This window comes from Ascaphus truei, chromosome 8 (genome assembly GCF_040206685.1).
Source record: "Ascaphus truei isolate aAscTru1 chromosome 8, aAscTru1.hap1, whole genome shotgun sequence".
Taxonomy (NCBI): Eukaryota; Metazoa; Chordata; class Amphibia; order Anura; family Ascaphidae; genus Ascaphus; species Ascaphus truei.
In genome coordinates, this window is record NC_134490.1 from 15,934,002 (window position 1) to 15,949,392 (window position 15,391).

General features: G+C 43.2%; 1 protein-coding gene across 4 annotated transcripts in view; it reads left to right on the forward strand.

Annotated features, from left to right (window-relative positions):
* CDH23 (cadherin related 23) overlaps nt 1-15,391 on the forward strand; it is a 653,830-nt gene that overhangs the window by 204,349 nt on the left and 434,090 nt on the right. For all 4 annotated transcript variants that reach the window (XM_075610599.1, XM_075610600.1, XM_075610601.1 and 1 more), the window contains exons 5-6: nt 3,056-3,103; nt 4,848-4,940. In XM_075610599.1, coding sequence (XP_075466714.1) covers nt 3,056-3,103; nt 4,848-4,940 — 141 coding nt within the window. The remainder of the gene's footprint in view (nt 1-3,055; nt 3,104-4,847; nt 4,941-15,391) is intronic.

The following is a 15,391-nucleotide window of genomic DNA, read 5'->3' on the forward strand; positions in this document are numbered from 1 at the left end:
GCTGCACTAAGCACCTTACAGTAAGGAATAAGGGTGGGTAGCCCTGTTGGTCATTTATTCTGTGTGGTAACAATGGAGGGAGAGGGATTAGGTGGTATGATAACTTTTATTAGACCAAGCTTGTAACATATCAACTACGTGTTGGTCCAATACAAAGTATCATACCTGCTTCTCCCTCTCCCTCCTTTGTTACTACTTACAGTAACAAAAATCTAAAATCTTGACTCCCTTGAGAATAACACAGTGTGATATAAAAGCTACGTAATATTCCCTGAAGAACAGGACATTACTGGCTTATTCTATGTTATAAGAATTGTATGACACCAGTCTTTCAAGATACAAGGGCTTCCCATTAGCACGATTCCTGGAACTGACACAAAGTAGACGTCTTTTTGCATTTTGAAATACTGAGATACCCTCTTGTCTCATAGAATGCAGATGACTGCACCACTCTTTAAAAATACAAAACAAGCCTTATTTTGTTGCGGTATTTAACAGGGCATGTCACAAGTTTCAAAAAGTTGTGACAGCCTGAAACAGCTAATGATGGAAATAATTTGCACAGTTCGCGACATAATGTGAAGGTTTCGCACATTTCTAGTATCAAGTGCTCATTAGTTTGACTTCTTGCTAATAATACGGCATTTACCTGCTTATCACATCCACAATTACCATATAACGGGCCCCATATGCCCATGTATCACATGGGAAAGCACGAAAGGAAAGAGACCACTCGCCACACACAAACCGTCCCAGAAGCCTGCGGTATCCAGTGCTCCAGCATGTATTTATCATGTGTTTCTCCATACTGGCATAAAATGCAGGGGCTGTATTGCCTGGTGTTGTTGGAGATAAGTGCACACAGTGCCTGGGGGCCAGAGATGGATTCATACAAGTCACACTGAGCTGCGCTGCTGCGTCTGATAGCAGCACCTGGAACTACTATCGTGTAAATCACCCAGCATCTTCCTCCAGGGCAATACATTAACTGATGAGAATGATGAGCATTTGGACCAGGGATGGCCAACTCCAGTCCTCAAGGGCCACCACCAGGTCAGGCTTTCAGGATATCCCTGCTTCAGCACAGGTAGCTCAATCAGTGGCTCAGTCATTACCATGACTGGGTTAGCAGGCTTGTATGTTATTTTGTATCAAAAGATGCAACTAAATGTCTCCTTTATTTAAAGACAGGGGGGCATATTCTGTAAGGTGTGATAAACGCACATAACGTGCTATCGCATAAAAAAAATCACTGAAGTCATTGGGTGTCACGGGAGACCAGGTACTTCCACCTTTATTCTGGGATAATTTCGTGCAAAATCAAAATGTTAAATAAATGGTGTTTATTTCTTGGAAACACATACACACAGTGAATTACAATAATACAGGAGAAAACACACTTACTGGGGGGTTTGGGCTGAAAAACTAAACTTCCTTGACCGAAATAAAGTCTTTAACAAGTCCGGTGGAAATGGTGCTGAAAGTAGGACTTCAAAAATATTCTGCTCTGCTGTCCTGCAGCAGTTTCCTTGCGAGCTCCGCTAGAATTCTTTGGGCTTGGAGTCACAACTTGGATATGTCTTGGGATCTCCACCCTGGGCTGGCTACTAACTTTTTTATAACATTTGCAAAGTCAGTCCCACAGCATTACTGCCAACCCACAAGCGTGGCAACTTCACTGCTAGCCATTCACATGTTTGCCATTCTTGAAACGCCTGGCACCTGACCTGGCATGGCAAAGGAGCATGCTCAAAAATCGCCATCTTGCCTACTTGTCATGCAGAGGCCAGGTGCCTCTCAGTCTAGGGAGGTGACCACTTGCCAGGATGGCCTGTAATCATCCCAGGACTTGGCACTTAACTCAGCCATCCTTCACATATGGCCGTTCACACTCCTGGCCACACGTTTACTTTGATCTACAGACTTACGGGCAGACTTAGTGGCACCACACCCTGGGAGCCCATAGCCCCCGGGGAAGTCCTGCAGTAATAGGACCCAGCTTATGTTACAATGAATAAGTATAACATATTTTAAAACATACCAGCTTTAATAAAATATATCTTATAGCCTGTCTTTATTAAAATGTACTAAGTCTGTTGGTGTGAGAGAGAGAGAAAAACCTTAACTGTGTTTCCCCACTAGCCATATCCCTTACACTGCTGCAAACAAGACTTTTTATTTTAATAAAATCTTCACAGTCATATACCTGACTGGAGTACCCCCCGAAACCCTCTATATATACCAGGGTTAGGGTTATCTGGGCACCCCCCTGAGACTAGACACCCCTGCACTGTTCTGGGGATACCTTGCCTCCTGCCCCCTTATCCTTATGGTTGCACAGTGTACATACATTGCAGAGCAGTACTGTACATGTGCAACAGGCAGGTCCAAGAGCTGACACTGTAGGACCCCCAAACACAGCTCAGGGGCAACCAAGTGGGCTTAACTTTTATTAGTGATCCTGGTTACCCCCTCACCTTCACAATGGGGCTTTGTATGCGATAGCACGTCATCTGCACTTATCAAACCTTACAGAACAATGGCCTTCGCATAAAAATGTATAACTTCACTAATAAATTGCAAGCAAATTTGGGAGGGGTGTAGGGTTTTTGTATTTGTTTTCCATATATATATATATAAAATATGTCCATTATATTATATTTTTCACAAACTTTTAATACCTGCAGCTGCTTGATTTGTTCTATTTTGTATATCCTCATTTTTTACTTAATGCACACAGGCAATAAATATATTGTGGTTAGTGGCTGCTCTGTTATATACATAAATATAATGTATTTGTACTCTGCCTATCTTGTATGTTTTATATGCGATCTACACATAACTTTTCTATTGCTGCATGTAATTGATATTCATGCGCTGTTAGATTTTAGAGCCATGTCTGTTAATGTACCATGGGTTCCTCCTTTTCAACATTCCTGATGGTATTTTGCATGTAATTATACTTTTTTTTTTTTTTACCTGAAATCCAAAGCACTGGTGTCATAAGATAAACGCTATTTCTAATCGTATTATTTTCTTCTCTTTTTCATTTCAGACTAAATCAGAATTCACAGTTGAATTTTCTGTCAGTGACAGCCAGGGGGTATGTGTGACTTTTACATTTCATGGCATAAAAATCTGTGACTGGCAAAACAGGACAAGATAACTGGATATGTAAAAGCAGGGGCGGGGATAGAAGGATTTATTGCAGGAGCGGCCATCTCCAGTCCTCAAGGGCCGCCAACAGGTCAGGTTTTAAGGATATCCCTGCTTCAGCACAGGTGGCTCAATCGACTGAGCCACTGATTGAGCCACCTGTGCTGAAGCAGGGACTGATTGTGCCACCTGTGCTGAAGCAGGGACATCCTTAAAAACTGACCTGTTGGTAGCCCTTGAGGACTGGAGGAGTGGAATCATGTATTCCAATGTAACTGCTGTCAGCAGGAATAACTGTGAAGAAAGGTATATAAACAATGTAACACAAGCTTGTTGCATGTTATTGGAACTAGGTATAGGCGCATATATACAGTAGTGCTCAGTACATATATAAGAATATGTCAAATTAAACATATCTTTAACATTTCCCAAAACATGCTAGAAACGGGTTCATGCAGCAGATATGTGCAACGTCCGTCTTAGACACATGTTATTGGGCGATTTTTTTTATTTCCAAACGGACTTTTTGAGGGAACATGTAAAAGAGAACCCTCAAAAGGGGTGTTTAAAAAAAAAAGCGTATTTAATGTATGTAGTCTTGTATTTTGCATCAGAGCGGGGCCGTTCTGCATTTGCATCAGAGCAGGGGAAACTCATGATGGGCCATATTCACTACACTGCGCTAAAGCATCTCTTAGTCCATATTTGCCTATATGTTGCTAAAAGGTGAACTGCATCACTTTCCCTGCAACTGAATTTGTAGCGGTTCTCTTTAAAATCCTTAATACTGGATGATTGGGTGCTACTATCTGCTCTGATCTAGGTCTATTTTGTAGACCGTAAAACTAATCGGCTTACACATCTGATTGGTCACCAGCGTGTGTCCAACCCGAGAAAGACGTCTATAAATTAAAAATGAACATAAACCGGTAACCAAGTGCACCTGTAACTAATAACAAAAAATGCACTAAACGGGGAGGTTGAGTTTAAAAGAAAATCCACGGGGGGCTTCCGGGCAGAGCACCCCGCTTAAGGCCCACTGGGAGGTGAGTGCAGGCATCTTGCCAGTGGCCACAGCGTGGGTGAACTCTGCTCGGATACTTGAGCGACCCAGCACCCGGAACAGAGCCTGGCAGTGAAGGGGATACCTCTGCTCAGATCTACGAACACTAGCATATTTCACTCCCTCCATGTTTTCTACTTCACAAGCAACTTCTGATCTGGCCTTAAAGACCTGTCTATAGGTCAATGGAACTGTTAATCGTGCCGCGCTGACGCTAATAGCTCCAGCTAAGAGCTTCCTTTATAGCAGCTCCGATGTTTTTAATTGGGGCATCAATTAGAAGGATGGTGTTTGGGTGATCAATGGATGTTTGTTTTTTTAAATATCTGAAATGGCTGGGTATTGATTATATTCGCACGTGTAGTGGAAGAAAATTAACCCTTTGTGCATGTTGTTTCTCCTACACGTTTAATGCAGTTTATTTACTAGAAAATAAACAGAATTCCATATTGAATGGTATAACGGGAGAAATAAAATGAGGGGTTTATACTGTATATGTTTTCCTTGTTGTCCTGAAAATCAGAATATAAATAAGTCTCAATAATGAAGGAATTACCATATACTTGTGCCATGCACTCATAGAAAGATAGCATATCTTCTTACCATTGTGTGTTCGTCCAATGTCCAGGTTATCAAAGGCAAAGTGAATATTCAAGTTGGCGACGTGAATGACAATGCCCCTACCTTTCACAACCAGCCATACACTGTGCGCATCACAGAGGTAGGTGTCCTTCTTAATATGTGCCTGATACGGCAACAATCTCATTCTAATCAGAACAGCCTTGTTTCCAGCCCATGCTTGTAGTAAACACAATGACAAAAAGTTGTTTTTTTAATGCACATTTTTAAATGTTTATTTTGTAAAACAGTAGTTGGTCAGATGTCTCACTGAACAATGTCTATGGTTTAAGACTAATGTTTGGAGAGAATAGAAATGGTGCAGACCCGCACATGCAGCCGCTACACTATTTTGCTTCATTGTAACACTTAAATATTACCCCTTGCTGCCAGTTTCATACAAGCAGTATCTAGCACGCCCAGCATAATTCAATGAAGTGTGTTGTATGTATATCTTTATTTATATACAGTATGCACCATCCAGATACCCAGCGCTTTACAATAAACATAACATAATATTATAACACAATGGGAATAAGCGCATCGGACAAAATAATAGGAAAAGGAGCCCCTGCTGTTGGTGATTAGACGGGCGCCCATCGTGTCCTATCCTGCTGTAGGGTGCTCTGCTGCTGGGAAATCCTGCAGTGGATTCATTTCTCACCAATCGTTTACATGGAAAAATCTCATCACTATAAATAATTTGTTGAAATGGATGGGAGCCATGCTAGTGACGTTGACGTGCTGCCGCTTCATACCACAATGCAAATGATGCTGACGGAATATTAATCTCGGCTCAGGGTTGATCAGCTTATTTCCCCAACCAACCCAGGGGCTCAGGTTAACACGCATGTCTTAGGCCCCGGTTAGCACGCTGTCATGGGCCCCATAAGGGCTGTCAGGGCCGGACAGCAGGTGTCAGAGTTTGATTTAAAAAAGGCATCACGTGTAATATATTTTCTCTTGCGTATACAGCACCAGCAGTGTGCACATTGCTGATCACACAATTTTGCAGGCCCGGTGAGACTGAGGTACAGGGATTTGCCTATGAACAAGGAGAGCCGATGAGGGGAATCAAACCAGGTTTTTCCAGCGCAAAGGCGGGTGATGTCACCATTGAGCCACTCCTTCAGCCCACAAACATGTCGCTACCATTAGTACACTTTCGTCCTCGGAGCAGGTGCAATGTACATATTATTAAAAAGCTATCAGATCTCATATACAAGTAATAAAGACGCAATCAAAAAAGGTGATAAATTGTCACATGCTATTGCAATCTATGCTTATGCTTCTTGTCCCGTTTCGAAGCCACAAGTTCCGCTTTTGTATATGATCTTTAATTACATTTTGCGTGTGGTCTTTAACTCTTTTTTTTTTTTTTTTGCAGACAGAGGGTCCAGCAATGATTACAATACATTGCAGGCCCCTCTGTCTCTGATGGGGGTTATTTGGGGATCAGAGAGCATGAGAATTATGCATTTGTAAAGTCAAGCTTGAAGGTTACAATGCGCCTCTTCTTGGGAGTGAATGTGAGTGTCTGTATCCGCGCCTACCTCTGAAATGTGTAGTAATTGAGCACTACAAAAGAAATGGCTCTTTAATATGCTGCCTGCCAGCCCCCTCCTGCCACGGGCCTTTGATCTATCTCTTCCTTTTAGGCGGTGGACAAGGGGGATTTCGTTATTTTTTTTCTGAACGCATTGCATGTCGTTTTCCTGAACTGTCCTGAGGGCGTAAAGAAAGTCATCAATTATCTTCAAGATACAGATGTAACACTGACGTTTTTCCTTGGCATCCCCCTTGCCAGACAGCACACAGTACACATATTCTATAGAATTCCAGGAGCTTAACATGGTGTCAGATCTTAGACACTTAGAAATGAGTCAGAATGTTTCCAATGTCATATTAAGTATATTTTTCCACACAGCACGAGCAGCATAAAACCAAAATGCTAAATAAGGCTTTGTATCTGTAACGGTGTTTGCCCGGGCCAATCTCATATTGCCCCCCCTATGTGGACACTGACCCCTGGTACATGAAGTGTAGTGTGGTGCACCTGCTGGCTTACAGAATCCCTGAGTCTCCCGCGGTGGTATGGGGGATAACATCAGGACTGGCTTATGAGGTAATGCTGAGTTATACTCACTCATGGTACAGCGCCTCCATCTCTTCCAGACTGGCTTATGAGGTAATGCTGAGTTATACTCACTCATGGTACAGCGCCTCCATCTCTTCCAGACCCCCAACGTAGTAGGGAGGAGTCTCTGAAAGAGAACCTCTATGTGCACCTTCTTCCCGAGTGACTCCACAATCAGGACAGAAGCGATCTCTTTCTTTGGCATCCTTTATTGTCACCATACATGGACAGCCGCCCATCATAGCGGCCGGTCTTCTAGCCGCTCATCTCAGGTTGCCAACCCAAAGGAAGTCCCTGACCATACACTCCCAGGCAAGGGCAATGAAAGCAGGTCTAGCTCTTCCCTTACTCCCTGATGGAGTAAGAGGAATAGTCTTCCACACCACTCCCTTGAGGGAGGGCCACAAACACAGCCAGAGCCCTGACAGGTTGCTGGACAGACTCACCTCACTCAGATGGTGAGGCACACTGACTAAATTGAGGAAGTGCTGCATATTAAATAGATTCAGTAGGCACCACCCTTGTGTCACTGTAAGTGGACACAGAGCCTGATGTCACTTCCTTCACGGAATAATACACAGCATAGGAGGTGAGGGCAAACCCCATGATCACTCCTGGCAAACCTGCCCATAACAGGGATTATTGCACAGGATGAGAAAGACATGTAACCCCAAAACTACACAGGGCTACATATCATTTACCAGACATGCTCAAGAGGCGATATCTTACAGGTTCATAATATCATAAAATTGATTAGGAAATGTTTAATCACCAGTTTAATTATTACACCGCATAGGAAACACCTAGTGCAAATTTCAGCTTTATTGTACAAAACAAGGTACAAAAAGAAACCAACAGACTCCATCCCATTATCCACTTCAGATCTGGGTACCAGTTTTTGCAGTTGGCATACAGTTTTCTTCTTTCAGAACTTTTCTGTAAAAGGTAGAATAAACCGGTATAAATTACAATTTTGCCACTGGAACTTCAGATTCACTTGATTACTCCTAAATAATGTTGTAACGCAGCGGTACGCAAACTGGGGGGGGGGCAGAAGATTTTTGTAGGGGGCGCAGTTTGCAGAGGCCCCCCACTCTTCCCCGCGGCGTGAGGCCTCTGCAACCTATTACTTACCGAGATTCAGGAGGCTGCTGGCACGTTGCCATGGCAATGCGGCGTCAAATGACGCCACAGGGTCATGTGACGTCATATGACCCCGCGGCGCCATTTGACGCAGGGAACAGAGGTAAGGGGGGTGCGAGCACCGGGGGCCGGCAGGCGGGGGGCGCAACTGCAAAGGTTTGTGCACCCCTGTTGTAACGTATCCTTTTATTGTTCTTTTTATTTAGTTAGGCCATGACCCGATGCCAAATTCATGTTCGAACTGAGTGACCAAAATCTTTTGTTTTTCAGTTAGCTTCTCAAAACTCAGACTGGCTGACATTATAGTGGGAGCGTGTGCGAGCGCATGGCGTCACGCGTGCCACTCACCCGAGCGATGGTGAACTGAGCTTCCAGCGATTGTGGAGGTGTGACGGACTTGCCACCACGCTGGTTCGCCCTCATTGGCTGAACTACTTACGTAATGCGGCCGCCTCGCAAAAAATACAAAATAATCTGTCCTCATAGGGAAGACGTATGTTGTTCTCGCCACGCGCGCGCCATCGCCAACACTATAATCTCAGCCTAAGCGCTTATTCATAAGATTCAAATTCAGCATTTTCTTTCAATTATACAGGATGATTAGAAGCAAAAGATTCTGATTACTGACATGAAAAAAGAAACAGGGATTTAATTCTAACCCAAGAAATCATTTTCCTTCAACCTTGCAAAGATAGCTATGCCATTTATTCCCCCACCATATTTTTGTTGTGCTGTATAATATTAAGATATTCCCGTGCTTTCTAACTCAAGTTGACCATGGTTTATTGTAATTACTATATGGAGGTCAGTTTGTCAGGAGGTTGGTATGAATTATATCCCGTGACAGCTGCAGAGCCAGCTGAGTCATAAATGTTTCTCTTATCATAATACATTGCTGTTCTACCTGTAATTATCCACTTTGTCAGGGGCAAAGTGGCCTTATATTTCCCTTGAAGAGGTTTAACAAGGCGGCGACACTGCTTCTTAAGTTAATAAAGAAGGTACAGGGAGTAGTGCTACACTTGGCAAGCTAATTCACTAAGTCGGCCTCGACAGACCTCATTAAGTTCCCTTGTATTCATTTCATGCTAATCGCTGTCAGCCTGACTGGCATTTGATTTGCTGTAATGGAGTTTTATGGTTCTCCAATTTGCTCAAATGTGTTTGCCGGTCTCCATGCCTTGCAGTGTTGCTGTAGCATATTATTTGGGTGCCCAGACATGTGCTTAGCTGACCTTCAGGATTCCATTCTGTGTCTCTTGTGCCTTGCTTTCCTCACTTTGAATTCTCTATTATCATCTGTCTGCTGCCTATGTCCTCTGATACACATACCATGCACGTTAGTGTAACGGTTTTACGGGCCCCCACCCAATCTCACATTGGCCCGTGTGGTCTACTGGCCCCATAACATGTCGTGTGGTGCACCTGCTGGCTTACAGGACTCCTGAGTCTCCCGCTGGGTTGGTATGGGGATATCAGCATGATAGGCATCTGAGGTAGTGGGCTGATGCAGCGCCTCCACCTCATCAGGATCTCTGCGGCCGCAGGGGGATGTGTCTGATGAGGACCTCCTCTGTGGTGCCTCCTTCTGTGTAATGACTCCACACATAGACAGCAAGGGTCTTGTGAAACTGGGCATCTTTATTGACATCATCATGCAGACTGCCCCACACAGCGGTCGTCCTAGCCGCTCATCTTGATGTAGTACATCCTTTCAGAAGTTCTTTCCCTCCCATAGGAGTTAGGTCACCTCTCCCCTCAGGGAGACCGCCACCTGTGTCAGGTCCCTGATCACAGTGTAGATACTATTGATTATATCTGATGGCCTTAACTGCTGCAGACCTCCAGAACTGGACCATAACTGATCCCTTGATTAACACTCTCCAACCACTACAAAACCTGACCAACTTTAGGCAGTGCTGTGTCTTATATAGACTCAGAAAACAGCCACACCTTTTGTGTCACTAACAGTGGACACAGAGCATGCTACCACTCCCCTTGTGTACATATGACACCTCACCAGGTTGTGAGGGCAAACCTCCATGATTGATGCTGGCAATCCTGCATACTTACCAGGTTTACTGCCAGCATGAGAAAGAACTGTATACCATTTTTATACATGGCTACATTAGTAATGTATTAAAGTTTAAATTCTTGTTTGAGGAGATTAACTTCTCCCTAATAAGTGGATATATGCTGCACGTCATAGTTATAAGGAGTATCTAAACATCACAGCACTCCAAAGCTCATAATTAGGCTAGAAAAAGCGGGATATCAGGTAGCCATCCCCACTGACCACAGGAAGCGGATGTCCTATAGTATTGCTGTTTTCTATATTCATTTTTGAAGAAGGTGAGATTGCATTCAGAATGGACAGTGGAAGTCGGAGATTAATTATTGCCCGGTCTGCATTCTTTAAGTCAGGGGTGACCATCTCCAGCCCTCAATGGCCACCAACACATCAGGTTTTCAGGATATCCCTGCTTCAGCACAGGTGGCTCAGTCGTTGACTGAGCGATCGATTGAGCCACTTGTGCTAAAGCAGGGATATCCTGAAAACCTGACCTGTTGTTGGCCTTTGAGGACTGGAGTTGGGCACCCCTGCTCTAAGTCAAATATGATTCGATAGTTGGTTGTGTGTTGTTATACTTACAGTAGGCTTGCTGTGCAATCCTACTGGGAGTCCTAAACAAGGCATGACCAGCAGACCATTTCTTCTCTCTGTGGCCCATAACTGAGTGGGCCTTTAGCCTTGGCATACCGAGGCTTAGTACCAGTGTGGAGATTTGTATCACTTGCTCCAAAATGCAAAACAAACATTTTAGTTTGGGTTGTTCCAGTTTGTATGTAATAATGTATAGAAATTGATTCCTACATTTGCTGCAGATCTCTCAACCTAAGCCTCCCAGCTTTAATTAGTGCAAAGAATAAATAAAACACTTACAGTTATACAAATACATTTTGAAACATCTCATTACAAAATTGTCCTGATTCTCCTCCCCCAAATCCTCCTATAGCCACGCCCCAGACGGCTTACTAGCACAAGTGAAGCAAAATTGATGCAGGGGCACAATGAAACAGAAGTGAGAAATAGGTGCGCAACTACAAACAATATAGATGTGATAAAGTGATTGGTGATAAATATATATATATAGCGTGACCTTGTACAATTGAAATGGAGCGTCTGCAGCTATGGCACCAGGGATGGCTCAGGTACCCCCTAAGTAGAACAGAATAGACAAAAAACACAGCGCACAACGCTCATAGTGCTTTAAAAATTATATTATAAACCCAATAATAAGGTGAGTATTAAGCGTACATTGTAACAGATAAAAACAAGCACGTCAAGGGTTAGTGTTACACATGCACCAAGTCAGGATAGCGGTGAGGATTTCTTCGGTGTAAGCACACACAGCTTCTCCCGTCACGGTCACTAGATTGTAGACTGTGTCCTGGATATTCACAGGCACGATCGCAAGCAGTCCAGCAAGATTCGCAGTGTAGAAAGTGTCCTCCAGTCAGGCAAAACTCCCCCACAGCACAACGCACGCTGTTCAGCTCACCGGTCCGGCGCTTCCGGGTTCGTGACGTCACTCGGAGGCGACAGCGCGTCGTAGTCTTTCAGGCACTGAGGGAGCCCGCACAGGGGTGTGTGCTTACACCGAAGAAATCCTAACCGCTATCCTGACTTGGTGCATGGGTAACACTAACCCTTGACGTGCTTGTTTTTATCTGTTACAATGTACGCTTAATACTCACCTTATTATTGGGTTTATAATATAATTTTTAATGCACTATGAGCGTTGTGCGCTGTGTTTTTTGTCTATTCTGCACAATGAAACAAATTGCCTCTCTTTTGGCGTAGTGCTCAGAGTTTGCGACTCTTTGAAACAGTCAGGAATAGTGTTGTACTGGGTAGTGATTTATTTAAAAAAAAAAACGGGTAGCGGGTACCCGGCCAAAATCAATAGATCTACCCGGCCAGGTACCCGGTTGGCACTTACCTGCACAGCAGCAGATAGCAGTGTGAGCCGGGGAACCATGTGACCAGAGCAGGAGCGTTCCTATTGAACAGACGGCTGTCCAATAGGAACGCTCCTGCTCCGGTCACGTGGTTCCCTGGCTCACACTACTTACCTGCTGCTGTGCTGTGTAATGGATTCCTGCTGCTCCCACGCCGGCTGAAGACACTTCGGATGCTGCCACTGCCACTGGACCTCTGCTGCTCTTCATAGATGTCTTCCGTCGCTGGCTGCAGGTAAGTTATTTGTTTATTTTCAGCTACCCTGACATTACCCGACGCTGGGTATTACCCGACGCCGGGCCCACTTCTCAGTTGCCGGGTCCGGGTAATGTCCGGGTAGCTGGAAAAAGTGCCGGGTAAGGCCGGGTACCGGGTACTCGGTATGCCACTTGTCAGGAAGCATTAATTTGTGACTTTGTAACATTGCTAAAATATGTCCTTTCCTCTTTCGCTCTACTGCTACCATTGTCCCATATCTTGCATCCCCTCATTCTCTCCCATCTTGACTTTTGTAACATTCTACTACCTGGCTTCCCTGCCTCTCACCTTTATCCTCTACGATCTATCCTGAACACTGCTGCTAGAATCCCTTAATTCTCTCCTAAATATATCAATGCTTTCCCCCTACTGACATCCCTCTCATGGATGTGAATTAAGTTCCATATTGCTTGCAAAAAGATCCTCCTCCTCTCTTTAAAGGCCATGCACTCCTCTGCACCTCTTTATGTCATCCCTAGGCTTTGTCCATAGTGAAAGCGAGCACTACAGTGCTACTTGCCTCGCGCAAGCTTTCCTCTCCAGCGATGTGTGGACTGTAGGTTTTTGGAAAGCGAGAGGGGGGGGGGGGTTGGGCGTGGTCATGATGTGGAAGGGCGTGTCAAGGAGGTGTCGTGCATGAGAACACGCCTTTAGCAAATAATAAAATGCATAATGGCATGCAATTTACAGAAGTATTCTGCAAACATATATATATATATATATATATATATATATATATATATATATATATATATATATATATATATATATATATATATATACATTGTCATGCATGAAAACATGGCTCGTTTAAAATTAAAAAAAAATGAACAATGTAATGAATAATACATCAGAAATTTCTCTCCATAAATTATCATTGATATTTCTGTCATGGTATGAATTAAAGGTTCACGTTTGTAAACCTCATAAATACAATTTTCAATAGTTGAGTTGTCCATATTCTCACAGCAAGCAAGCACAACTCAACTGACAAAAAGTAATTTGAACAGTATCCAGGCAGAATAGCTTACTACATTTTCATTGGCTGTTAGCCGCTCACATGACAGGCTGTCTCGCTGCAATAGCAAACACGTTTGTCTCCTCTGCTTTTGGTATTCTTGTATCCCACGTGCAAGCTTGCGCTCACCATGGCCATGCGCTGTGGAATTCACACGTTTGTTTGTAGCCCGAGCTATGTAGCTTGCTCCATATATTGCACTATGGACGAGGCCTAATGTTTTGCTATATCGCTGCTCAAGGATATCTTCTGTCTACCCCTTTAGTATCTATATCCCTCGTCTGCCTAAACCTTCTCACTTACTGCACCGCAGCTCTGGAACTCCCTTATCCACAATATCCAGCAAGCACCTTCTCTCCCCACCTTTAAAGCCTGTCTCAAAACTCACCTCCTTTATGGAGCCTTTCAGTAGCTCCAATGCATACCCCTTGCATACGCACTTACATAACATGGCCCTACTGTCTCTGTAAGTCCTCCCTACATTCCACTTTGGAACAGGGATTCCTTTTCCTAATGTTTACAACGCATTATTGCATGAAGTGCTATATACATAAATGAAGCTATAATAAAGATATAATAATAATAATAACAACAACTTTATTGCATTTTTTCCCTCTCCCAATCGGACTCAAAGCACTTCCCAGTTACAATATAGTGCGCTGTATTATACATACAGTAGGATTTTTATAGATACAGTCCCTGCCCCGTGGAGCTTACAATCTATGTTTGGGTGCCTGAGGCACAGGGAGATAAAGTGACTTACCCAAGGTCACAAGGAGCCGACACCAATAATTGAACCAGGTTCCCCCGAGTCAAACTCAGTGTCATTGTTATCAGTCAGTGACTTTACTCACTGAGCTGCTTCTTAGCAAATATATATATATATATATATATATATATATATATATATATATATATATATACACATCTGTACATCAGGAATTACTGTTTTTAACACTGTTGAATAATTAAACCAGATATCATTTAACATATCAAAGTTGCTTCAAATTACATGAATAGTGTATTTGTGCTAATCCTTTGCGCAAATGCAGCCCTTGATAAATGGTTCCAGACTCCTTTCACACACCACACTTAATGGTATTATTAACATTTTCTAACTCTCTTAAAATTTCCAATTTATTTTAATGGATGATATTGGTTGGGGAGGAGGCGCAATCCATTGTGGTTTATGGCAGTCTCTTTTGGGAAGGTGACAACCTCCCATAATAAAACTTGACAGTGCATCTCACCATTTACATTTTAATGCATAGAAACTGCAGGCATAACAGTATCTTTTTATAGTGTGGCAGAAGCGATAGGAGCACAGAAGGGTCACCATATCCCCCAAGGCGTAAGGAACCCCGGGACCTTCTGCATGTATCAGACTCCACTTCCCTGAATGTAATTAAAATTAAAATATTGTTTTAATGATAATGATGTACTTAATTGCACTGGTTTCCAAGCCTGTTCTGCACTAGAGTCTTTGGGGGCTCGTAGAATTGTATTGGAATATGTTTGGGCTCTGCATATGAAGTAGGCAGAATAAGTGTGTTCTCCCAGCTCTGTGGCATTAGTATTTAATTAATATAGATGCCTTATCTTATTCAGAGTAAAGACACTTTAGCGCTCTCTGCTTGCAAAATTTTCATTTCCATGGCAAAGGTTATAATCCTCTCCCTTGTGCATTGAGATATCTCTACTTGCTTTTTTGTGTTTCTCATACCTTGCCATGTATAGTTTTCTGTAAAAATGTCTTCCCCAAATATATCTGTCGTGGCACAAACATTTCAGTAGTAATCCCGTGCTTATATTTTCGAGGAAATCGTTCATTTTGTGGTATGGAGGGACATCTTTTAATTGTTACCCCTGCACATAATAAACGTAAACGTCAATTTTATTTGTGACTTTAAAATGACCTTCGATACATGTTAGCAAATACATAAACAGGAGGTAAAGGGGTTATATAGTTACATA